The following is a 27,707-nucleotide window of genomic DNA, read 5'->3' on the forward strand; positions in this document are numbered from 1 at the left end:
AGTATGGATAACCAGGGATGTTCTCTTGATAAGTGGGTGAATTTTACTTTGAATTTTTCTGTAAAAACATAACGAGTACTTTTGGGTGTCAGGGTGTAACAAGTAATTTTCTTTAGGAATGTACTGAAGTAAAAGTAGGAAAACAAAATACATAGTAAGGTGCAGATACAACAAAAAAAATACTTAAGTAGTACTTCAAAGTATTTTTTACAAAGGTACTTTACACCCCTGGGTTACAACAGGCACAAATACAGTAAGCACAACATACCACTGAACATAACAGTAAAGAGAGTGTAGCAGATATAACAAGCTGCTGTCTCCTCTATTGTTTAAAAGAGGGGTCTGCTGGAAATAGTCACGTTGATGATGTACCTATCTGAGCTCACGCGAGAACTGCGTTTTCATTGCCAGCAGTGTGCGACAGAGACAGCGAAGATGGCGTCGCAGGAGACCGAAGCTTCTCCGCAAGCCAACGGCGAGGTAAAAATGAATTAAATTGTATGACTGTGGTCAATGTGTGAACGTACCAATATCGGCATATGGCTAACTCGAGTAGTGAGTGGCACTGCAGACATTGTTATTGAAGTGTGATCGTTTCACATGCGAGCTTTTGACGTTGTCAATGCCGGTCGGTTTAAAAACGTCCCCCTTGCCTTTCACGTTGTGTTTGTTACAGCATCTTGCAAGTTAGTTGTTATTTTCTGATAAGCCAACAGAACTGTCGACAACCATATTTCTGACCAAAATAATGAGGTCGGTACTTGGGGTAACAGATCACGTCATGACTCATGGCAGTGGATGATTGGGTTAGCCCGTTTTAACCTAGCTAGTTAGCTACAAGAGTGGCTAGTTAGACTGGCAGTGATATTTCGTCAGCCTATGTAGCTAGCCAACGTTCGTTAGCAGAATCATTTGTCAATCATTTACTTTTAATCACACGGCCGCCTTCAATGGACTAAAGTTATTACTTGATAGACTAGGCTAGTCTGCTGCCTATCACTATCAACTGAGTGCTAAACGAATCACAGCCCGACGCTGAGAATGATCGAACATCTGTGTTTTCTAGATTTTGGTTCGTTAGCTACTTAGTTATGGATGTCGTATCTTATTAGCTAGCAAGCAGATCCGACCCGCATGCTTACAGCTGCACTAGGGTCAGACAGGATTCATGTGTAGATTAACCTGTTAGGGCTAGGGGGCAGCATTTGCACGTCTGGATAAAAAAATTTACCCGATTTAATCTGGTTACTAATCCTACCCAGTAACTAGAATATGCATATACTTATTATATATGGATAGAAAACACTCTAAAGTTTCTAAAACTGTTTGAATGGTGTCTGTGAGTATAACAGAACTCATTTGGCAGGCAAAACCCTGAGACATTTTCTGACAGGAAGTGGATACCTGATGTGTTGTATTACCTTTAAACCTATCCCATTGAAAAACACAGGGGCTGAGGAATATTTTGGCACTTCCTATTGCTTCCACTAGATGTCACCAGCCTTTACAAAGTGTTTTGAGTCTTCTGGAGGGAGATCTGACCGAACAAGAGCCATGGAACGATGATGTCCCATTAGACACCTGGCGCGCGAGTTCATGTTGGGTACCCTCGTTCCAATACGTTATAAAAGAGTATGCATTCGTCCACCTTGAATATTATTCATGTTATGGTTAAAAAGGCCCTAATGATTTATGCTATACAACGTTTGACATGTTTGAACGAACGTAAATATATTTTTTCCCCTCGTTCATGACGAGAAGTCCGGCTGGCTTAGATCATGTGCTAACAAGACGGAGATTTTTGGACATAAATGATGAGCTTTTTTGAACAAAACTACATTCGTTATGGACCTGTGATACCTGGAAGTGACATCTGATGAAGAGAATCAAAGGTAATGGATTATTTACATAGTATTTTCGATTTTAGATCTCCCCAACATGACGTCTAGTCTGTATCGCAACGCGTATTTTTCTGGGCGCAGTGCTCAGATTATTGCAAAGTGTGATTTCCCAGTAAGGTTATTTTTAAATCTGGCAAGTTGATTGCGTTCAAGAGATGTAAATCTATAATTCTTTAAATGACAATATAATATTTTACCAATGTTTTCTAATTTTAATTATTTAATTTGTGACGCTGACTTGACTGCCGGTTATTGGAGGGAAACGATTCCCTCAACATCAATGCCATAGTAAAACGCTGTTTTTGGATATAAATATGAACTTGATAGAACTAAAAATGCATGCATTGTCTAACATAATGTCCTAGGAGTGTCATCTGATGGAGATTGTAAAAGGTTAGTGCATCATTTTAGCTGGTTTTATGGTTTTGGTGACCCTGTCTTTGAATTGACAAAACATTACACACAACTCTTGTAAATGTACTGTCCTAACATACTCTAAATTTATGCTTTCGCCGTAAAACCTTTTTGAAATCGTAAAACGTGGTTAGATTAAGGAGATATTTATCTTTCAAAGGGTGTAAAATAGTTGTATGTTTGAAAAATTTGAATTTTGACATTTATTTGGATTCAAATTTGCCGCTCTTGAAATGCACCTGCTGTTGATGGAGTGCACCACGGGTGGCACGCTAGCGTCCCACCTAGCCCATAGAGGTTAAGACACCGTGGAGCTGGCGCAAGATATGGCTCCGGAAACATACCTCAATCCAGGGATGAGATGTGTTGTATTCCGATTTGTCACATTATTCAAACTGTTACACCGAGAAGTTTTCTGGAAGGGTTAGCTAAAAGAGTTAGGTAACATGCAAAGTAGTTAAGTTGCTAAAAATGCTTTGGTTGTCTGTGATGAGATTTGAACTTGCCACCTTTGGGTTACTAGACATTTGTGTTAAATGCCCAACCAACTACCCTACTTTAATTTTTGTTTGTCTTATGTAACCATACCAAATGTAAAATGTACTAATTTGGGTGTCCTGGATTTACAATTACTATGTTACGTCTAGTCTGAGACCAGGCTCTTTTTCTGGAACACTACTCTTTCATCCTCAAGCCATATCAGCCATTTTGGAATTGCAGTGTCAGCCAATCCGCTTCTTTGTTGTTCAAAGCGACATGCCATTCCATAATGGCTACTGTTAACTATGTCATTCAATCTTCTCCTGTAACAGTTTGGATAATGGGACAATTCGGAGTACAAAGCATTTATCATCCCTGAATTGAGGTATGTTTTCCAAGTGAGACGCCAGAATCTAAACTACATGGTAAGCCTGTCCGACCCTAGTGCATCTGTAAGCAAGCGGGTTGGATATTCTGCTTAGTTATTAGCTAGCAAGCTAGTCACTACTCATCAGTTAGCAAGCTAATGTTTACTTCGGTCAAACATCAGTGCACATGCATGCCACGGGACTGTCATCCCCTTCTGAACAGATCGGATCAATTACTCATTTTTGGTTCGTGTGACATTTGCTTTCCACTGCGAGACTACGCATGTAAAAATAAAAAGGGGGGGGGGCTGCCTAATGTCTTTGTGTCTCAACAAGCCTCCTGATTTGACAGGTGTGTTCAGTTATTAAATCAACTTCAAACGCATCCACTAGAGGCCCTCTTACCATGCTAACCTTCAGAGTGCTGTTCTCTAAGGTCCTCAGGGCTTGTTTGTGCAGATACTCGTGAATGCAGTGGATAATCAACTAGAAGTATCTCCCATTCATAGGAACCAGTTTGACAGTATCTGTGATAAGAGGACCAATCATCTCACCAATGAGGAATGCTACAGGAGCCAAGGCAGCAGCTGTCTTCCGATTCCCTTCATGAAAGATTGACATAAGGGCTGTGTTGCCTCTCATAGCAGTAGGCAAAGCCATTGGTTGTTTTGAACGCTTTTACTCTGTCCCATTGGCAGAATTTAGTAGTGGGTAAAATTTTAGCCCCAGTTGACAATGTGAGTTGTAAGGATTACTTCTTACTGGGGAAATAACACAGTTGGATCCTGTGTAATCTTGGGGTGTCCTCCGGAACAAAACAGAGCATCTGCCACAGATAATGGAATCATTCCAGTCAGTTAACATCATAAGGCAACTGCTGCCTTCACGCAAAAACACTCATGCAGCACTGTGTAGCTTCAGCCTCTTAGGCCATGGGGGTCACTTGTGTTGACTGAAACCTTTTTGACTGTCAGTGCAGTTTGTTCTTAGAGGCTTGCTGTCCATCCCTTTTGTGTTTGTGACATGGAGGGGAGATGTGATTTTCAGAAAGTGGGGCCTGTCTTGTGACTTGGAGTGTGCTTGTCTTTTGTGTCACTGGGCGAAAATGCACCCCTGCTTGGGCTTTCTGACTGACACGTGATTGGCCTGGAATGCTTCCTTCATGCTGCACTCACCCCAAACCATTTAACTTAATTAGACAGGATTTGACATGTAAGCAAAACCTATCAAAGAAGCTACATCATCGTGGGGTCCTAATAGTAGGCTTACAGTGGAACATTAATACAGTGTAAATCATTGAGAAACCTCAGGAAATCACTGTCTTTATAAGTGACTCACATAATTCATTGGTGGCTCTTGAAATGAGTGCCAGACTGGATAAACCCGAAGTGCTACTTCCCGCACCCTCGTTTGGGTCTTATTTTTTTCCTCTTGCTCGCTTTAGGGAAAATTTAGCTGATGCTGGAAAATCAACGATCTTTTCTTATAGTGTTCATGGAAACTGGAAACTTTTGGGTAAAATGTCCTACAGTCGACAAAACAAAATACACCAGACATAGGTGAATTTTGTTGTCTGACAGGAGCGGAAAGCCGATCACCTGTCAAAAAGCCTGTACTGATGAGAAACGTGCTTTCGTCAGCCTAGTCATTGCGCAACAAATAACATGCGATTGCATCTAGAATTGTTAACTTTGATGGCCACCATTTTAAAAGGAGCTATTTTTATTTCTCGATCTCAACTCGTAATTAACGCACGCCTCCCATTCGAGTGCGTAGGCTATAACGTTAGTCAATTGTAAGAAGGCAATCAGCGCGTCACTCACCACTTTGCAATTTGAGTTTGCGGTAGTATATTTGTTTCAAACCTGAACATTTTACTTCAAATAATGAGTCATGTCTTACCTTGCTTCAAAGTAGCCTTGCGAAAATCCATCCATAGAAACGTGGAGGCAAATATTTGAGACTTCCTCATGCCATTAATCAGCATTTCTCTCCTGTTAAAATAAAATTCCCGTGAATTGCGTTTTGGCAAATGTTTAAAATGACGTTTTATTAGCTGCTTCATTACAGCAGTTGCATGTTAAATAGTAGACCATAGACTTTTGACTGTATGAAGCTCTGTGGCGACAGAGACCCACCTGTTTTGAGACCCACATTTTTAGGTTAGAAGTAGTGTAGCAAAAAGGGTCTTTCCGGGAAACTTTCCATGGGAAGTTAAGCCTGGGAATTTTGATTGTAGGAGGGACTGGTGCACTTCACAAAATAAATGGCATCATGAGGATGGAAAATTATGTGGATATATTGAAGCAACATCTCAAGACATCAGTCAGGAAGTTAAAACTTGGTCGCAAATGGGTCTTCCAAATGGACTATGACCCCAAACATACTTCCAAAGTTGTGGCAAAATGGCTTAAGGACAACAAAGTCAAGGTATTGGAGTGGCCATCACAAAGCCCTGACCTCAATCCTATAGAAAATGTGTGGGCAGAACTGAAAAAGCGTGCGTGAGCAAGGAGGCCTAGAAACATGACTCAGTTACACCAGCTCTGTCAGGAGGAATGGGACAAAATTCACCCAACTTATTGTGGGAAGCTTGTGGAAGGCTACCCAAAACGTTTGACCCAAGTTAAACAATTTAAAGGCAATGCAACCAAATACTAATTGAGTGTATGTGAACTTCTGACCCACTGGGAATGTGATGAAAGAAATAAAAGCTGAAATAAATCACTCAACTATTATTCTGACATTTCACATTCTTAAAATAAAGTGGTGATCTTAACTGACCCAAGACAGGGAATTTTTACTAGGATTAAATGTCAGGAATTGTGAAACTGTATTTAGATGTATTTGGCTAACACGGAACCCAAACCGACTGTGCGCCATCGTGTATAAATGTATTTTGTCCCTCCACACCAAACGCGATCACGACACGTAGGTTAAAATATCAAAACAAACTGAACCAATTATATTAATTTGGGGACAGGTTGAAAAGCATTGACCATTTATGGCAATTTAGCCAGCTAGCTTGCACTCGCTAGCTAATTTGGCCTTTTTAGCTAGCTTGCTGTTGCTAGCTAATTTGTCCAGGGATCTAAACATTGAGTAGTTATTTTACCTGATGCACAAGGTCCTCTACTCCAACAATTAATCCACACATAAAACGGTCAACCGAATCGTTTCTAGTCATCTCTCCTCCCAGGCTTTTTCTTCTCTGGACTTTATATTGCGATTGGCAACTTTCATAAATTAGGTGCATTACCGCCACTGACCTCGTTCGTCTTTCAGTCACCCACGTGGGTATAACCAATGAGGAGATGGCACGTGGGTATCTGCTTCTACAAACCAATGAGGAGATGGGAGAGGCAGGACTTGCAGCGTGATCTGCGTCAGAAATAGAACTGACTTCTATTTTAGCCCTTGGCAACGCAGACAGTTTTTGGCGCGCGCAGTGTGGGTGCAATAATTTAATAATATTGATTTATACATTTATTTTGCAATGCTCCCGCACGAGACGCGAGTGGTGTAGTCAGCCTGTAAGGTGTATGTAAACTTCAGACTTCAACTGTATGTTGAAAACATTTTTGGGCGATGCGATGGATCATTCAATATTCCCTTTCTTTTGTTGTTCAGTGAAATCATCCCATCTGTAGAGTCAACTCATTCAATTAAAGTTACATTTGTAACTAAACAGTTTTTTGATTTCTATTGGAAGGATTTAATCATTTGCAATGGTCTACTTATAATAAGGTAAAAGGTTTATGTCTCGGTCTCCATATATGGTAAATATATCCAATGCAAAAAAACATCTACTTTTAAATCGTATTAATATTAATTTGTATATATTCCTGTTAATCCCCACGGAAAGTTTCCACCTCTGAATATACCCCAAAATGTGCAACCCTAGTTAGAAAATATATATTTTGGCATTAATACGTGTCACATCAGTTTGCTAACAATGTAAAAAATAATAATAATTGAGTTCATAAAGCTGCATACAAACATTTCTTGAGTAAGGCATTTCCAGAATGCAGGTGTTTCAATCTAGCTCAGTGCTTTCTGTGGTGGTGGGGCAAGCCAGCAGAAAATACGTAGCGTTGCACCGTGGTTGGCTGTGTTCTCTCTCACTCATGGGGACACTACTTCACTGACAAGTCTATTGGGTAGAGCTCAAGAATTTTTACCCCTTGCGTGCTGCCATAGTTACATCAGAAGTGCCCATCCAAGAAGGCTCAAGGTCATTGGCCACAGAATGACATCAAATCACGTTTTATCTGCAGTAGCTTTGATTGGACAGATCCTTTGTCCATAATCATCTCATGTAAGATATATGCGCACGCGCCAATACCAGAGTGGGCACTTCTGCTATATAACGCAACATTTAAACTATCGGTAGAGTTGAAAATGCGATGGAAACCCATTTTAACTTCTGTATTTTTTTATACGGTACTTAAGCACGAAAGTTGTGCACTACGTCATCACGTACAACTAGTCAATTTGATGGAAACACGTCTCTGGTGGGAAAAGGCACATTTTGTTTAATGCAGAGAATATTCGCATAAATCTTTTGCATAGCTATTGAAATTGCTTTTTTTTTATTTACATTTTTGCACCCTACATTCCACTTTATCAGTGTTGTCTAGAGAACATGCACCAAGACAAGATTGGGCAAGCTTGCTATTGATAGAAACAGTTTTTGTGACGAGCGATGGAATTGCATTGAACTTAAGTTTCCACGAACTGAATAAAAAACTAATGTGGAAAAGGTGTTTTTTTTTTTTTAATGTCATCGCGCACAGCTTTTAATCTGTAACACGGCAGTTTGATGGAAACACTCCTGTGCATATCTTTTTGATGGATATTTCGCTAGTGGATGGAAACCAATCTTAGGATTCCCTGATTGATAGGGATGCACGATATATCGGTGAACGTATCGGAATCGGCCGATATTAGCTAAAAATGCCAGCATCGGTATCGGCTGATGTCTAGTTTAACCGATGTCAAAGCTACCGTGCATACCTATATAACGTAGGTACATGATGTAATAACGCCACGTAACATTTTGAAATGACTGAACAACGGAACAGCACAGCAAGTAAGTGAAAAATGTTTTGATTGTTTTACTGGTAATGGGGTCATAAGTAAATGCCAACAAAATAACTTTGTGTAACCTAAGTAGGCAAGTCAGTTAAGAAGAAATTCTTATTTACGATGACGGCCCGGACTAAGCTGGGCCAATTGTGTGCCACCCTATGGGACACTGCCTGGATTCGAACCATTGACTTTAGTGACACCTCTTGCACTGAGATGCAGTGCCTATTTAACTGTACTAGATTGCTTAAAAGACCGCTAAAATTGTAAATATTGGTTATTTGTATCGTTTTTGTTTTTGGCAAGGAAAATATTGGGTATCGGCCAAAAATGTCATATCGGTGCATCACTACTGATTGTGTGTGTGCGTGTAGGTGAGCAGCAATGGAGCTGCTGCAGCCGTGGATGGCCAGGCCGTACAGACTGCTGCTGGGGACCCTGCACAGCAACCGCCGGCTCCACCACCCAATGCATGGTCGGTCATAAAGGGAGTCCTCTTCAGGTGGGTCAGAGATGTGCGCATGGAAAGTATTCAGACCCTTTTACTTTTTCCATATTTTGTTACGCTACAGCCTTATTCTAAAATTGATTAAATCGTTTTTTTTTTTCGCTCATCAATCTACACACAATACCCCATACTGAGAAATCAAAAACTGAAATATCACATTTACACAGGTATTCAGACCCCTTTACTCAGTACTTTGAAGCCCCTTTGGCAGCAATTACAGCCTGGAGTCTTCTTGGGTATGATGCTACAAGCTTGGCGCAACTGTATTTGGGGAGTTTCTCACATTCTTCTCTGCAGATCCGCTCAAGCACTGTCAGGTTGGATGGGGAGTGTCGCTGCACAGCTATTTTCAGGTCACTCCAGAGATGTTTGATCGGGTTCAAGTCCGGGCTCTTGCTGGGCCACTCAAGGACATTCAGAGACTTGTCCCCCTAGCCACTCCTGCGTTGTCTGTGTGGTTAGGTGAACCTTTGCCCCAGTATGAGGTCCTGAGCAGGTTTTCATCAAGGATCTCTCTGTACTTTGCTCCGTTCATCTTTCCCTCGATCCTGACTGATCTCCCAGTCCCTGCCGTTGAAAAACATCACACTGCATGATGCTGCCACCGCCATGCTTCACCGTAGGGATGGTGCAAGGTTTCCTCCAGATGTGACGGTTGGCATTAAGGCCAAAGAGTTCAATCTTGGTTTCATCAGAAACCAAGGAGCACAATGGCGCACGCGGAACCCAAACCGTGCGCCATCGTGCAAAAATGTATTTTGCCCCCCCCACACCAAACGCGATCACGACACGTAGGTTAAAATATCAAAACAATTACATTAATTTGGGAACAGGTCGAAAAGCATTAAACATTTATGGCAATTTAGCTAGCTAGCTTGCTGTTGCTAGCTAATTTGTCCTGGGATATAAACATTGAGTTGTTATTTTACCTGAAATGCATAAGGTCCTCTACTCTGCCAATGAATCTACACATAAAACGGTCAACCGAATCGTTTCTAGTCATCTCTCCTCCTTCCAGGCCTTTTCTTCTCTGGACTTTATATTGCGATTGCCAACTTTCATAAATTAGGTGCATTACCGCCACTGACCTCGTTCGTCTTTCAGTCACCCACGTGGGTATAACCAATGAGGAGATGGCACATGGGTACCTGCTTCTATAAGCCAATGAGGAGATGGGAGAGGCAGGACTTGCAGCGCGATCTGCGTCAGAAATAGAACTGACTTCTATTTTAGCCCTTGGCAACGCAGACGCTCGTTGGCGTGCGCAATAATTGAATAATATCACATTTATATAGCCCTTCTTACATCAGCTGATATCTCAAAGTGCTGTACAGAAACCCAGCCTAAAACCCCAAACAGCAAGCAATGCAGGTGTAGAAGCACAGTGGCTAGGAAAAACTCCCTAGAAAGGCCAAAACCTAGGAAGAAACCTAGAGAGGAACCAGGCTATGAGGGGTGGCCAGTCCTCTTCTGGCTGTGACGGGTGGAGATTATAACAGCACATGGCCTAGATGTTCAAATGTTCATAAATGACCAGCATTGTCAAATAATAATAATCATAGTAGTTGTCGAGGGTGCAACAAGTCAGTAACACAAGAGTAAGTGTCAGTTGGCTTTTTCATAGCTGATCTTTGAGAGTATCTCTAATATCGATTCCTAAATTTATTTTGCACGCGACGTGAGCGGTGTAGTCAGGGTGTAAGTCTAAATATTGCTGTTACATTGCACAACCTTCAATGTTATGTCATAATTATGTAAAATTCTGGTAAATTAATTATGGTCTTTGTTAGGAAGAAATGGTCTTCACACAGTTCGCAACAAGCCAGGCGGCCAAAACTGCTGCATATACCCTGACCGCTTGCACAGAATGCAAGAGAAGTGACACAATTTCCTGAGTAAATAGTGACTGCTAACATGCATTTCTTAACTAAGTATGCAGGTTTAAAAATATATACTTGTGTATTGTTTATGGTTCGGTACGTTGGTGCAACGACAGTGCTTTTTTTTCCCGCGAATGCGCTTGTGAAATCATCATCAGTTTGGAGAAGTAGGCTGTGATTCGATGATAAATTAACAGGCACGCATTGATTATTTGCAACGCAGGACAAGCTAGTTAAACTAGTAATATCATCAACCATGTGTAGTTAACTAGTGATTATGTTAAGATTTTTTTTTTTTTAATATAAGATAAGTTTAATACTAGCTAGCAACTTACCTTGGCTCCTTGCTGCACTCACGTAACAGGTGGTCAGCCTGCCACGCAGTCTACTCGTGGTGGGCAATGTAATTGGCCATAATCGGCGCCCCAAAATGCCGATTATCGATTTGTTATGAAAACTTGAAATTGACCCTAATTAATCGGCCATGTCGACCTCTAGTACGCATTACCCTCTGTAGTGCCTTACGGTTGGATTCCGAGCAGTTCCCATACCAGGCGGTGATGCAACCGGTCAGGATGCACTCGATGGTGCAGCTGTGGAACGTTTTGAGGATCTGGGGACCCATGCCAAATCTTTTCAGTCTCAGGTGGGGTGGGGGAGGCATTGTCGTGCCCTCTTCATGACTGTCTTAGTGTGTTTTGACCATGATAGTTGGTGACGTGGACACCAAGGAACTGTAATCAATTGTCTCCAACATCTGATGCCTTCCCTGTAGCTCAGTTGGTAGAGCATGGTGTTTGCAACACCAGGGTTGTGGGTTCGATTCCCACGGGGGGCCAGCACAGATAAAAAATGTATGTAATTGTATGAAATGTATGCATTCACTACTGTAAGTCGCTCTGGATAAGAGCGTCTGCTAAATGACGTAAATGTAAATGTGATGCTAAAGATGTATATAAAAAAAACACTTGTCTTTATCTCAACCTTTGTTTCAGACACACATACTTTACGGTAGATGCTAAGTGGGATCGTTGGGACTACCCTACCCTTACCTAACATTTAACCCTTACCTTAACCGTTTTAAATTTCAACTTTAAGGGGGTGATGTCATTTGGGTGGTCCCAATCATAGAAATGTAATTCTATTTCTATGGTTCCAAGCATCCCACTTAGAAAAAAAACCTTTTACACATTTGACTAAAAGTTTAATTGGTTTCAATTGGACTAACTTGACTTTCTTCTTCTCTTTCCTCGTCCTCTACAGGATCTTTGTCATCTGGGCCATCAGTAGCTGGTTCCGCAGAGGGTCCTCTACACCAGACCCCAGTACCCCAGCTGGGGCACCGCATTTACCCAGCCGAAACCTTTTCCCCAAGGAAAGCCTCATGGTACACCAGCCTTTTCACACCGTTCTGCATAAGCGATTAACCCCAGGTCATGTGACTGTATTGACTTCCTGGTTGACCTTTGATCTGTGCCTGCCGCTCAGTGGTAGTTCTTTGGGTGAGTTGTGTGCACAACTTGTCTCCGTTGATGAGATTGATCCTGGCTAGCTTGTTGACTTGCACTCAGTAATTAGTTCACACTGCTGGACAAAGAAGCTGTGCCACAGCAAACAACCACCCAAAGTGGTTGAGAACAAGTCAATAGGAGAATATGGAAATGGATAACATGAAGAATAAATGATAACCTGTTTTCTTTTTGCCCTCAGGACCTGTATGTGTACATCTCCCAGGACGAGGTGTTCTCTGACTTCAACGACACACAGTCCCTGTTTTGGTTCCATAGAGACCTGGTCTACGGAGACTGGAACACTGGAGAAGAGGGGGACGGCTGCTATGAGCACTCAATAGATCTGGACATACCAGAGGTGAGGGGGGACTGGGTAGGAGAGGGAGAAGGGAAGGTAGGATGTCCGTTTTCTAATCGCTCTCTCTTTTTCGCTGATCCTATGTGCTACAGAAGGTGCAAATGAATGGTTCCCTCTACATCCACGTGTATTTCACGAAGACTGGATTCCACCCTGACCCCAAACGCAAGGGCCAGTATCGTCGGCTGGCGACAGTCCATGCCACGCGAAGTAAGTATCTGACCCCCCCCCCCACACTCTGGTGCATGCATGACCTTTTCAAAGTAGTATGTCAGTGGTTTGACTCACGTTTACCTCTTTTGACTCTTTCAGTGCTGAACAAGTTCAAACGCAGGAAGTTCGTGAAGACTAAGAACCTGCTGACGGGGGAGACCGAGACCGACCCGGAGATGATCAAGGTCAGCTGTGTTTACCATGATGCATAGACCCTATTTTTATTTTCGGTCAGTAAACCCAGTCCGCACAGTATTGACTGACTGCCGTTCCTCCCCCCCCAGCGAGCGGAGAGCCACGGCCCAGTGGAGATCATCTCCCACTGGCACCCCAACCTCACCATCAACATGGTGGATGACCATACAGCCTGGGTCAAGGGCTCGGTCCCCCCTCCACTGGACCAACGTAAGCTCTACCCACCTATTCTCACGCTTCTCAGTGGGTCGTACCAGAGCATGTACTAGGAGGGTTGAGATCTACTGCTTCTTTACAAATATCTTTTTTTTTGTTACTGCTCTATTCTGTCTCATTTTCTCAACCCATTATTTTTAACCTCCCCAACCCTACAGATGTGAAGTTTGACGCGGTGAGCGGCGACTACTATCCTATCGTCTACTTCAACGACTACTGGAACCTGCAGAAAGACTACTACCCCATCAATGAGAGCCTGCAGTCGCTGCCTCTGCGCCTGTTCTACTGCCCGCTGTCCCTGTGGCGCTGGCAGCTCTACGCTGCCCAGAATGCCCGCTCACCATGGAACTTCCTGCCAGAGGACACCTATGAGCAGTCTGACGAGGACCAGGATTCTGTCAAGGTCAGGGGTTAGAGGTCATAGGCCGGGGCAGGGCGTACATTTTTGTTTTGTTTTTGCTCCAATTTAGCACATCTTAGAATCAAACTGGTCCCGGAGTCTGGACTCCATGTTTTTTCCCTGGTAACCGTTGCTAAGGAACTGTGTTGTCTCTGTAGGTGGCCCTGCTGGAAACCAATCCCTACCTCCTGGGCGTGACCATTGTGGTCTCAATCGTTCACAGCATCTTTGAGTTCCTGGCATTCAAGAATGGTGAGCTCTGTGCTTTTTCCCCCCACAGCTTAACTGCTTATACATGTATTTTGTGTGGTTGAATGTTCTTTCTATTCTGGTGTGTGTGTGTGTGTGTGTGTGTGTGTGTGTGTGTGTGTGTGTGTGTCAGACATCCAATTCTGGAACAGCAGGCAGTCCATGGAGGGTCTCTCTGTGCGCTCCATCATCTTCGGGGTGTTCCAGTCCCTGGTGGTGCTGCTCTACATCCTGGACAATGAGACCAACTTTGTGGTGCAGGTCAGTGGGGTTTTTATTTATTTATATATATATAAGATTAAAATAAAGACTTGTCACCAGACCCTTTAATGTCATTCATCATGGCAGGCTCTGTACGCATGTCATTCATCATGGCAGGCTCTGTACGCATGTCATTCATCATGGCAGGCTCTCTGTACGCATGTCATTCATCATGGCAGGCTCTCTGTACGCATGTCATTCATCATGGCAGGCTCTCTGTACGCATGGCATTCATCATGGCAGGCTCTCTGTACGCATGTCATTCATCATGGCAGGCTCTCTGTACGCATGGCATTCATCATGGCAGGCTCTCTGTACGCATGGCATTCATCATGGCAGGCTCTCTGTACGCATGGCATTCATCATGGCAGGCTCTGTACGCATGGCATTCATCATGGCAGGCCTCTGTACGCATGTCATTCATCATGGCAGGCTCTCTGTACGCATGGCATTCATCATGGCAGGCTCTCTGTACGCATGGCATTCATCATGGCAGGCTCTCTGTACGCATGGCATTCATCATGGCAGGCTCTCTGTACGCATGGCATTCATCATGGCAGGCTCTCTGTACGCATGTCATTCATCATGGCAGGCTCTCTGTACGCATGTCATTCATCATGGCAGGCTCTCTGTACGCATGTCATTCATCATGGCAGGCTCTCTGTACGCATGGCATTCATCATGGCAGGCTCTGTACGCATGGCATTCATCATGGCAGGCTCTGTACGCATGTCATTCATCATGGCAGGCTCTGTACGCATGTCATTCATCATGGCAGGCTCTCTGTACGCATGGCATTCATCATGGCAGGCTCTCTGTACGCATGGCATTCATCATGGCAGGCTCTCTGTACGCATGGCATTCATCATGGCAGGCTCTCTGTACGCATGGCATTCATCATGGCAGGCTCTCTGTACGCATGGCATTCATCATGGCAGGCTCTCTGTACGCATGGCATTCATCATTGTACTAGAGCAGAGGGGTCCCTTTTCTAATCCCCATCTCGTGTTCCCATAACATCCAGGTCAGCGTGTTCATCGGCCTGCTCATCGACTTCTGGAAGATCACCAAGGTCATGGACGTCAAGGTGAGATGGAGAACAGGTATTTCTCTTTTTTCTGGTTGCACAAATGAATCCCTGTTTGTTAGCTAATCTGTTTGTCGGTTTCCCCTTAGTTGGACAGAGAAAACAAATTGTTCGGGATCCTCCCACGCTTATCAATAAAAGACAAGTCAACGTACGTGCAGTCCTCCACCAAAGTCTTCGACGACGTAAGGAAACGTGTCAACGCCACACAATACGATAGCTTTTATTGACCACTAGAATGGACAATCTCGTACTGATGTTTTTTGTTCTGTCCTCTTCCCTCTGCGTAGATGGCTTTCAAGTACCTGTCATGGCTGCTGTACCCACTGTTCGGGTGCTATGCCGTCTACAGTGTGTTGTACCAAGAGCACAAAGGCTGGTACTCATTCGTACTGGGCATGCTCTATGGCTTCTTGTTAACCTTTGGTGAGTCACTGGTGGTCATTGTTCAGGAATGTGACTATAAATAAAAATTGCCAGATTTTAAGGAATTCCTATTTTTCTGGTCTTGGAAAATCATCCTTTGTTTTTCTATGCTGTGATGATCAAATCGCTAAATATCAGTTGCACAGTCCACGACAAGTGAGAATCTATGCCGTCTTGATCCTCATTTACGTAGTCGGATCCCTATTGACAGTCTGTCCAAGCAGATAGTCTAGCCTTATTGACCCATAAGTCTATAATTATTGATAGTCTGTCCTTGTTAACACATTCTCTCCTAAATGTCTCGTTATGAATTGACATCCTAAGTGATATTCTACCCTAAGTGACACTGTCGGAGAAGGACTAAGTGCGACGCTCATTGTTTCTTTGATCTGATGCGTCGTCGTGTCTGCTTTGTGATTTTGGCTCAGGTTTCATCACGATGACGCCCCAGCTGTTCATCAACTATAAGATGAAGTCTGTGGCCCACCTCCCATGGAGGATGCTCACCTACAAGGCACTGAACACCTTCATCGACGACCTGTTCGCCTTTGTCATCAAGATGCCCATGATGTACAGGATAGGATGTCTCAGAGACGGTGCGTTGTCACTCACTGCCCTCCAAACACACACATTTCATAGACTTAAGTACAGCCCATTCCGGACCTGAATGAATGCATCCCAAAAATATATGAACAAAGTAAACACTTTTTTGTTGTTGAGTACATCTGAGCTGAAAACTAACATGTTCAGGCTGTTCCGTTAACGACTACAGTTGTTCCTCACTTGAAATCATACTGCAGTATAGTGAACGCTATGTTGTGATATGTCGGTGAGTCGCAGCGCTTGCAGTTAATACTCATTTAAAACACCAGAGGGCGTTTTTGAGCACGTCTAGTCTCTTTATAATTATTTTTATTAACGAAAACACAAAGATGTTGATGAACCAATAACGTATACTACTTTCTATTGGATATTAAGTTTTGTTGTTTTGATTATCTGGATTATAATTGAGGGGGTTGAGGTCAGGGAAAATCAGGTCTGGTGATATTGAGTTAGACATTTCTTGTGTCAGGTGAACTGTTGTATTTTTTTGGTCTGACAATTTCGTTCAACACAAAGAGAGTTGAGTTTATATACCCAACATGTTCAACATGCATTATATAGTGATGGTTGTATATCAATTACACCTACTATAGTTGAAAAAAGCTTGCCTTGTTTTCCAATAGTTTTTTTTTTTTACTGGTTCCACTTCTGTATTTCATCACTAGGTGGAGACATTGACCGTAGTACCCCAAACCCTTAGTTCCAACCTGTATGGTCTACCACGTGTCTCATCACCACGAGCTGATGATTTCTCCGTAATTGTCTTCCCCATGCCTTAATATGAACTTGTCCATTCACTTTGTGATTATTCTGAAGAAGGCCATTGAAGGCCGAAACGTCAATCTTTTAAACCTGCGTTGCGCCTTTTCCATTCCAATTCCTTAAGGGAGAAATGGTTTATTACCCTATTACTTCATCTCCCTGTCGAACCATGATGTAAGGATTGGAGAGAAGGAGGAGTGCCTAACTTGGAGTATATATGCTTGTGGTGGTGGAAACATGTCTAGTGCAGCTGTATTGATCCTCTGGGAAGAATAAACTTGGTTAAGCTTTCAGAGTTGTATTACTCGGAGAATTAGAACACTTAACTGTTAGGACAGCTTATGGGGTCTCCGGTAGGCCGTCATTGTAACTAAGAATGAGTTAAATAAAGGTTACTTTTTATTTATTTATATATATTTATAAATGTGTGTGTATATGTGTGTGTATATATATATATATATATGTATGTGTATATATACACAGTGCCTTGCGAAAGTTTTCGGCCCCCTTGAACTTTGACCTTTTGCCACATTTCAGGCTTCAAACATAAAGATATAAAACTGTAATTTTTTGTGAAGAATCAACAACAAGTGGGACACAATCATGAAGTGGAACGAAATTTATTGGATATTTCAAACTTTTTTAACATATAAAACTGAAAAATTGGGCGTGCAAAATTATTCAGCCCCCTTAAGTTAATACTTTGTAGCGCCACCTTTTGCTGCGATTACAGCTGTAAGTCGCTTGGGGTATGTCTCTATCAGTTTTGCACATCGAGAGACTGAAATTTTTACCCATTCCTCCTTGCAAAACAGCTCGAGTTCAGTGAGGTTGGATGGAGAGCGTTTGTGAACAGCAGTTTTCAGTTCTTTCCACAGATTCTCGATTGGATTCAGGTCTGGACTTTGACTTGGCCATTCTAACACCTGGATATGTTTATTTGTGAACCATTCCATTGTAGATTTTGCTTTATGTTTTGGATCATTGTCTTGTTGGAAGACAAATCTCCATCCCAGTCTCAGGTCTTTTGCAGACTCCATCAGGTTTTCTTCCAGAATGGTCCTGTATTTGGCTCCATCCATCTTCCCATCAATTTTAACCATCTTCCCTGCCCCTGCTGAGGAAAAGCAGGGCCAAACCATGATGCTGCCACCACCATGTTTGGCAGTGGGGATGGTGTGTTCAGGGTGATGAGCTGTGTTGCTTTTACGCCAAACATAACGTTTTGCATTGTTGCCAAAAAGTTCGATTTTGGTTTCATCTGACCAGAGCACCTTCTTCCACATGTTTGGTGTGTCTCCCAGGTGGCTAGTGGCAAACTTTAAACGGCACTTTTTATGGATATCTTTAAGAAATGGCTTTCTTCTTGCCACTCTTACATAAAGGCCAGATTTGTGCAGTATACGACTGATTGTTGTCCTATGGACAGAGTCTCCCACCTCAGCTGTAGATCTCTGCAGTTCATCCAGAGTGATCATGGGCCTCTTGGCTGCATCTCTGATCAGTCTTCTCCTTGTATGAGCTGAAAGTTTAGAGGGACGGCCGGGTCTTCGTAGATTTGCAGTGGTCTGATACTCCTTCCATTTCAATATTATCGCTTGCACAGTGCTCCTTGGGATGTTTAAAGCTTGGGAAATCGTTTTGTATCCAAATCCGGCTTTAAACTTCTCCACAACAGTATCTCGGACCTGCCTGGTGTGTTCCTTGTTCTTCATGATGCTCTCTGCGCTTTAAACGGACCTCTGAGACTATCACAGAGCAGGTGCATTTATACGGAGACTTGATTACACACAGGTGGATTCTATTTATCATCATTAGTCATTTAGGTCAACATTGGATCATTCACTGAACTTCTGGAGAGAGTTTGCTGCACTGAAAGTAAAGAGGCTGAATAATTTTGCACGGCCAATTTTGCAGTTTTTTATTTGTTAAAAAAGTTTGAAATATCCAATAAATTTCGTTCCACTTCATGATTGTGTCCCACTTGTTGTTGATTCTTCCCAAAAAAATACAGTTTTATATCTTTATGTTTGAAGCCTGAAATGTGGCAAAAGGTCGAAAAGTTCAAGGGGGCCGAATACTTTCGCAAGGCACTATGTATATATATATATATATATATATATATATATATATATATATATATATATATATACTGCTCAAAAAAATAAAGGGAACACTAAAATAACACATCCTAGATCTGAATGAATGAAATAATCTTATTAAATACTTTTTTCTTTACATAGTTGAATGTGCTGACAACACAATGACACACAAATAATCTATGGAAATCCAATTTATCAACCCATGGAGGTCTGGATTTGGAGTCACACTCAAAATGAAAGTGGAAAACCACACTACAGGCTGATCCAACTTTGATGTAATGTCCTTAAAACAAGTCAAAATGAGGCTCAGTAGTGTGTGTGTGTGGCCTTCACGTGCCTGTATGACCTCCCTACAACGCTTGGACATGCTCCTGATGAGGTGGCGGATGGTCTCCTGAGGGATCTCCTCCCAGACCTGGACTAAAGCATCCGCCAACTCCTGGACAGTCTGTGGCGTTGGTGGATGGAGCGAGACATGATGTCCCAGATGTGCTCAATTGGATTCAGGTCTGGGGAACGGGCGGGCCAGTCCATAGCATCAATGCCTTCCTCTTGCAGGAACTGCTGACACACTCCAGCCACATGAGGTCTAGCATTGTCTTGCATTAGGAGGAACCCAGGGCCAACCGCACCAGCATATGGTCTCACAAGGGGTCTGAGGATCTCATCTCGGTACCTAATGGCAGTCAGGCTACCTCTGGCGAGCGCATGGTGGGCTGTGCGGCCCCCCAAAGAAATGCCACCCCACACCATGACTGACCCACCGCCAAACCGGTCATGCTGGAGGATGTTGCAGGCAGCAGAACGTTCTCCACGGCATCTCCAGACTCTGTCACGTCTGTCACATGTGCTCAGCGTGAACCTGCTTTCATCTGTGAAGAGCACAGGGCGCCAGTGGCGAATTTGCCAATCTTGGTGTTCTCTGGCAAATGCCAAACGTCCTGCACGGTGTTGGGCTGTAAGCACAACCCCCACCTGTGGACGTCGGGCCCTCATACCACCCTCATGGAGTCTGTTTCTGACCGTTTGAGCAGACACATGCACATTTGTGGCCTGCTGGAGGTCATTTTGCAGGGCTCTGGCATTGCTCCTCCTTGCACAAAGGCGGAGGTAGCGGTCCTGCTGCTGGGTTGTTGCCCTCCTACGGCATCCTCCACGTCTCCTGATGTACTGGCCTGTCTCCTGGTTGCATCTCCATGCTCTGGACACTACACTGACAGACACAGCAAACCTTCTTGCCACAGCTCGCATTGATGTGCCATCCTGGATGAGCTGCACTACCTGAGCCACTTGTGTGGGTTGTAGACTCCGTCTCATGCTACCACTAGAGTGAAAGCACCGCCAGCATTCAAAAGTGACCAAAACATCAGCCAGGAAGCATAGGAACTGAGAAGTGGTCTGTGGTCACCACCTGCAGAACAACTCCTTTATTGGGGGTGTCTTGCTAGTTGCCTATAATTTCCACCTGTTGTCTATTCCATTTGCACAACAGCATGTGAAATCTATTGTCAATCAGTGTTGCTTCCTAAGTGGACAGTTTGATTTCACAGAAGTGTGATTGACTTGGAGTTACATTGTGTTGTTTAAGTGTTCCCTTTATTTTTTTGAGCAGTGTATATAAATCTGTCAACGACTAGTTGGAACTCTTAAGACTGGAGAGGCTTCATGCATAGCAAGTTGCGATATTAAGACTAAACAGGACGCACTCTTAGGCCTACAGCTCAGTGGTGGTTATACAAGGCTATAGCGATAAGAAGCCATATAATGACATGACTTATTATAATGAGGATCATAATTGTAATAACAATAAGGAGATGAAGAGAAAGGAGTGTAGAGAAGTGAGAGCTGCTTGCATAATACGTGTGACAAACAGATGGTGTTGGATTGCGATCCTTTTTCTGCCTGTTTGGAACCGTGTAAACAACACTAAGTGATACCAGAGAATCTGTTCTAACAAACATTTTGTAAAGCCTTTTTTTAAAGCATAGCAAAGATTTTAAAAACATACTTCTCGCTTTACCCAACATTTATCCGACATTTTGCAGTTGTGTGATACTTGGTACTCACGGAGTCAGACTAAGTAAACTCTCAAACAGGCAACAGAAGCAGGATCTGTCTTATTCCTGTAGACATGCACTACATGACCAAAAGTATGTAGACACCTGCTCGTTCAACATCTCATTCCAAAATCATGGGCGTTTTAATATGGACTTGGTCCCCCCTTTGCTTCTGTAACAGCCTCCACACTTCTGGGAAGGGTTTCCATTAGATGTTGGAACATTGCTGCGGGGACTTGCTGGGTGATTAGGACTAGCTTGCAGTCAGCTTTCCAATTCATCCCAAAGGTGTTCATTGGGGTTGAGGTCAGGGCTCTGTGCAGGCCAGTCAAGTTCTTCCACACCGATCTCGACAAACCATTTCTGTATGCACCTCGCTTTGTGCACGGGGGCGTTGTCATGCTGAAACAGTAAAGGGCCTTCCCCAAACTGTTGCCACAAGTTGGAAGCACATAATCGTCTTGAATGTCATTGTATTCTGTAGCATTAAGATTTCCCTTCACTGGAACTAAGAGGCCTTGCCTGAACCATGAAAAACAGCCCCATCCTCCACCAAACTTTACAGTTGGCGCTAAGCATTGTTCAGGCAGCGTTCTCCTAGCATCCGCCAAACCCAGATTTGTCTGTCATCACTCCAGAGAACGCGTTTCCACTGCTCCCGAGTCCAATGGCGGCGAGCTTTACATCACTCCAGCCGACACTTGGTATTGCGCATGGTGATCTTAAGCTTGTGTGCGGTTGCTCAGCCATGGAAACCCATTTCATGAAGCCCCCAACGAACAGTTCTTGTGCTGACGTTGCTTCCAGAGGCAGTTTGGAACTCGGTAGTGAGTGTTGCAACCGAGGACACCATTTCTACGCGCTACAGCACTCGGCGGTCCCATTCTGTGAGCTTGTGAGCCCCTTTGAGGCTGAGCCATTGTTGCTCCTAGATGTTTCCATTTCACAACCGCGCTTACAGTTGACCGGGGCAGCTCCAGCAGGGCAGAAATTTGACAAACTGACTTGTTGGAAAGGTGGCATCCTATGACGGTGCCACGTTGAAAGTCACTGAGCTCTTCAGTAAGGCCATTCTACTGCCAATTTGTCTACGTAGATTGCATGGCTGTGTGCTCAATTTTATACACCTGACAGGTGTGGATGAAATGGCCGAATCCACTCATTTGAAGGGTGTCTACAAGCTTTTGTGTGTGTATTTGGATGATTTATAAAGACAGGCACGTTTAACAGTTAGGCTGTTGATAATAGATCTATTTATACTGAACAAAAATATAAACGCAACAATTTCAAAGATTTTACTGGAGTTACAGGTCATGCATGGAAATCTGTGAGTTTTAAATAAATTCATTAGGCCCTAATCTATGGAATTCAAATGACTGACAGAGACCTTAATAAAAAGGTATGGGCGTAGATCAGAAAACCAGTCACGCCAGATACTGTCTCATGCAGCGCAACACATCGCCTTCGCATTGAGTTGATCAACAGCCTGATCTCCCCCCCCTCACGATAACTCTGTGCATTGAAATTGCCCTCGATAAAATGTAATTGTTCGTTGTCCGTAGCTTATGCCTACCCATACCACAACCCTACCGCCACCATGGGGCACTCTGTTCACAACGTTGACAGACGTCTGCGGTTGTGAGGCCCGTTGGACGTACTGCCAATTTCTCTAAAACGACGTTGGAGGCGTCTTATGGTAGAGAAATTAACATTTAAGCTACTTCGCAACAGCTCTGGTGGACATTCCTGCAATCAACATGCCAATTGCACGCTCCCTTGACTTGAGACATCTGTGGCATTGTGTTGTGACAAAAATGAACATTTTAGTGGCCTTTTATTGTCCTCAGCACAAGCTACACCTGTGTAATGATCATGCTGTTTAATCAGCTTCTTGATATGCCATACCTGTGAGGTGCATGGATTATCTTGGCAAAGGAGAAATGCTCACTAACAGAGATGTAAACAAATGTTAACAATATTGAGAAATAAGCTTTAAGTGCATATGGAACATTTCTGGGATCTTTTATTTCAGCTCATGAAACATGGGACCAACACTTCATATGTTGCGTTTTATTTTTTTGTTCAGTGTAATTAAGTTGGTGTTTCCTCAATTTGCGCTATTCTGCACAAAGCAACATATAGGGAAAGGCGACAATTCAATGGTCACTGAAGATTGTTTCAGAACCATGGACAGCTCTATTTTTCAGCATAGGGCTGAGTGACTCACTTATTTGTGGCTTTTGTTCAAAATAAGTTATACTATGAAGCAGGGTTAAAGACAAACTTTCTGATTTGTCTTTAGCATGTTTATTGCCGTGGATATCCGCCCATTCTCGGTGGTTGAGAATATGGGGTTTCAGCACCTCATGAAAGTGCTCGAGACACTATGAAACTGGAACCCTCGCACTCATTTCAGCAAATGGGTAGAACCCGCTCTATCTAAGCAAGCTAAAGTCGACGTCAATGAATTGGCCAATGCACCATGTGTTGAGCTTACTACAGATCAGTGATGGGCAACTCCAGTCCTCGGGGGCCAGAGTGGTCTCACACTTTTCTCCATCCCTAGCAGACACGGCTGATTAAAGTAATTGCATTCTAAACAGAAGATCATGATTAGTTGATTGTTGGAGTCAGGTGTGTTAGCTGGGGCAAAAGTATGAGACCAATCAGGCCCCAGAGGACTGGAGTTGCCCATCCCTGATGCAGATGGATCTCCACACCTACAGAGCTAATTAACTTCTCTGGGCTAGCATCCCACCTGCCACACTATTCTGGGCTAGCGTCCCACACTATTCAAGAAATACAAAACAGCAAAAATCTCAATTTCATTTTCTCAAACAATCAACTATTTTACACCATTTTAAAGATTAACGAGAAGTTTATCTAACCACATTGTCCGATTTCAAAAAGGCTTTACGGCAAAAGCATAAAATTAGATTGTTAGGACAAACTTCACAAGAAAAACCACACAGCCATTTTCCAAGCAAGGACATGCATCACAAAAACTAAAAATACAGCTAAAATATTCACTAACCTTTGATCTTCATCAGATGGCACTCATAGGACTTCATGTTACACAATACATGTATGTTTTGCTCGATAAAGTTCATATTTATATCCAAAAACCCCATTTTACATTGGCACGTGATGTTCAGAAAATGTATTCCCACCAAAACCTCCGGTGAATGAGCACATGAATTTATAAAAATACTCATCATAAACGTTGATAAAATTTACAACAGTTATTGAAAGAATTATAGATAGATATACTTCTCCTTAATGCAACCGCTGTGTCAGATTTTAAAATGGCTTTACGGAGAAAGCACATTTTTCAATATTCTGAGTACATAGCTCAGGCCATCAAAGCAAGCTATACAGATACCCGCCAAGTTCTGGGATCAACTAAACTCAGAATTAGTATTATAAATATTCTCTTACCTTTGCTGATCTTCGTCAGAATGCACTCCCAGGACTCCTACTTCCACAAGAAATTTTGTTTTTGTTCAGAATACTCCATATTTATGTCCAAATACCTCCGTTTTGTTAGTGCGTTCAGATCACTATCCAAAGGCGTAACGCGCGAGCGTAAATCCAGACACAGTCAAATAGTTCCATTACCGTTCGTAGAAACATGTCAAACGTTGTTTACAATCAATCCTTAGGGTCTTTTTAACATAAAACGTCGATAATATTCCTACCGGACAATAGCGTATTCATTCCAGAGGAAAAAGAAGGAGCGGCACGCCAAACGTGCCTGCGCAGTAAACAACTCACTGGTCCCAGGCAGTCCACTCATTGACTGAGCTCCTATTTTTCTGCCCAGTAACAGGAGAAGGATGAAACACATTTCTAAAGGCTGTTATACTCACAGACATCATTCAAACAGTTTTAGAAACTTCAGTGTTTTCTATCCAAATCTACGACTCTGGGCCCGAGTTTTAGGCAGTTTACTCTGGGTACGCTTTTCATCCGAAAATGAAAATACTGCCCCCTATACCTTAAAAAGTTAAAGGATAAAAAAATATATTGTTAAAGTAAATTTCCTGCAGTTCTACACATTTTGCCATAGGGTGGAGGCAAATGCTTGCAGTTTTTTAATATGATCCCTCATGATCAATGTGCCTCACCCTGGTCGGTAATTCAAAACATGCTTACTACAAGTTTAGATAGCTGGCCACAAGACTAACTAAACAATCTAATATTTTTTGTGCTGACATGAACTAATTGAGTGAGTGATGCACAACCACATGTTTTAATTGCTGCTTGTGTATTCTATTATTCTAACTCTCAACACTAAGTTGAGACCCAGGCTGAGTTGGTCCACCGGCCTACAAAATAATTCTGCGGGCTCATCCCTGGTGTAGATGAAAGGGACAGGTTAAGGATTCTCAAGCCTTGAGACAATTGACACATGGGGTGTCAACTGAATATTAGGAAGGTGTCCGTAATGTACAATGTCTGAGCCATGATTACATATTGATTTCACACGCATATTGCACTTTATTTTAGTGTTGTTGAGTAATTGTTGGTACTCCTGATGTGTGCTCTCATCAGCCATTATATGACTCATGATCATACATGGAATCAGGAATACCAACACTTTGTATTTTCTTAAATGGCCAAAAATGTTGCTACAGTAACTTTTGGCAGTTCATTTTCCCGCTGTACCGATACCGAACTGTCACCCCAAAACCACCATACTTACTGACTTTATTGTCCCCGTGGGGAAATGTTGTTGCAGTGTCATGTACATGTTTTTTGTTGTTGTAAATACTAGCATGCTGGCCTCACTGAGTCAATAGGAACATTAGCCTGAGCTATTGAGGAGGGATATCACATCTGGCACAAATGATTGTCTAGTTGTGTTTTTCCTGCTGAGGGGGTGCCCTATACCTGCGCCCAGAAGGGAGTAGTTCAAAGTCCGGGTACAAGGGGTGGTTTGGGTCTAAAATGATTTCTGTTCAAATAAAGCTACCATTAAAATTATAGACTGATCATTTCTTTGTCAGTGGGCAAACGTACAAAATCAGCAGGGGATCAAATACTTTTTTCCTTCACTGTATGTGGGGGGCACTAGCCATGGATTTAATCCCTTGCCAGGCCACCCTTGCGTTTCCTGAGTAGAGGGTCCTCTCCACCCTTGTATGCCTCCCTTGTCCACCAGTATCTGTCTTTTGATCTCACGCTGTACATCTCTTAAAGCCTGTCTATCACCCTCAGCATAAGCTGCCTTCTTCCTATCAAGTAGGGATTTTAGATGTTTTGATACTCAAGGCTTATTGTTAGGGCAGATTTTACAGGTTTTAGTAGGCACAACTGACTCGGCACAGAAGTTTACATTAGTCTAAAACAACATGTGAGTTCATCAAGATCAGAGCTGCTGTCCTCAAATACCTCCCACATAGTAGAGTCAAAACACCCCTGGAGACAAGTGAAACATTTGTCATTCCAGATCTGGACAGTTTTAACTGTTTTAACTTAATACTTACCGAACCATGGGTTTTGGTGAACATTACACTGTAAGTTCCCTGTAATAACTCTTATGTTTCCCTCCCACAGATGTAGTATTCTTTGTCTACCTGTACCAGCGCTGGATCTACAGGGTGGATCCCAACCGGATGAACGAATTTGGCACCAGTGGAGCGGAACCCACTGGAGTGGATCCTAACAAGGACAGCACAGCACAGGGGGAGGTCACCGCCACAGGGGAGGTCGCCGCCATAACTGAAAAAGCAGAGGAGGAGAAGAAGAACGATTAACATGACCAACCTATCCGCCTTTCTCGCTCTTGGGGCGAAGCGGACCTGTGGAAACCAGGCAGAGTGAAATGTCATTTGCCAGGAAAAAGGAGTCATTGTATTCTGTCATGGACACCGCTACATATTTCTGTTTAACTCTCTTCTTTGTGTGGGGGATCTGCAGCAAATCGTAATTAATGTAGACTCACTATTTTTTTTTGCAGTTCAAGTGAAGTGAAACGTGATGTACTGTAATCTTTATCTTTTTCAATGGGTAACAGTAATGGTTTGAAAGCAAGGTTGTGAATGTGGGAGGCCCAGTTGAGGGTGGAAGGTCGCAGTACATATCTCCGTATTTTCAGATCTTTGCGCCATTTATGGATTTCTTGTGATTTTTTTATTTTATTTAAATTTTTCATTCCATGTGTGAACACAGTGTGTCATGGTGGGGTAACTGGAAATTGGTGAGTAGTGCTGGAAGAAACTGGAAGGGTCCAGAGCCAAGGGTGACGTGAAGGGAACCAAGATGGACGACCTGTCCAACACTACCCACGAAAGTCAGACTACCCTCCATTTTTAAACAAATGGTCGATGTTCCAAACTTGAACAAAAAAACAGCCTTGTAGGTATTAATATAAATATATTAATATTATTGACTTGATTTCTGTTTTCAGTCATTTGAATTTATTTAGTATGTTCTGAAACTACAGAATCTCAGCTTGTAATGTTAATACTCGTGTCAAAATGTCTACCAATAGCTGATTTACAAGTCTTTTTGCCTGGACTTCTGATTTTTGAATTGTTTTGCTACATTCACACACCAAGCAGGACCACCTTGACATACAGTCTATAAAACATTAAGAACACCTAAGACATTAACAACCCACCCT

The 27,707-nt window shown here is 42.9% G+C and overlaps 1 protein-coding gene across 1 annotated transcript; it reads left to right on the plus strand.

Moving 5' to 3' along the window:
• Window positions 1-326: 326 nt before the first annotated feature.
• On the plus strand, window positions 327-27,589 carry LOC106612496 (CLPTM1 regulator of GABA type A receptor forward trafficking). The gene is made up of 15 exons (XM_014213684.2): window positions 327-480; window positions 8,626-8,753; window positions 11,903-12,026; window positions 12,350-12,508; window positions 12,601-12,718; window positions 12,821-12,906; window positions 13,006-13,126; window positions 13,291-13,535; window positions 13,691-13,784; window positions 13,915-14,042; window positions 15,067-15,129; window positions 15,219-15,314; window positions 15,420-15,555; window positions 15,984-16,151; window positions 26,639-27,589. Exons 1-15 carry the CDS (start codon window positions 364-366, stop codon window positions 26,836-26,838), a joined length of 1,983 nt encoding a protein of 660 aa, XP_014069159.2. The 5' UTR covers window positions 327-363; the 3' UTR covers window positions 26,839-27,589.
• Window positions 27,590-27,707: the final 118 nt, after the last annotated feature.

Source organism: Salmo salar, chromosome ssa09 (assembly GCF_905237065.1).
Source record: "Salmo salar chromosome ssa09, Ssal_v3.1, whole genome shotgun sequence".
Lineage (NCBI taxonomy): Eukaryota > Metazoa > Chordata > Actinopteri > Salmoniformes > Salmonidae > Salmo > Salmo salar.

What these genes read in the sequence shown, in the direction of transcription:
- LOC106612496 (XM_014213684.2), top strand. Translation starts at nt 364, where the DNA reads ATGATGTACCTATCTGAGCTCACGCGAGAACTGCGTTTTCATTGCCAG. An exon ending in CTCCGCAAGCCAACGGCGAG is followed by an intron (nt 481 to 8,625) that starts GTAAAAATGAAT and finishes GTGTGCGTGTAG; the next exon opens with GTGAGCAGCAATGGAGCTGC. An exon ending in GTTCCTGGCATTCAAGAATG is followed by an intron (nt 13,785 to 13,914) that starts GTGAGCTCTGTG and finishes TGTGTGTGTCAG; the next exon opens with ACATCCAATTCTGGAACAGC.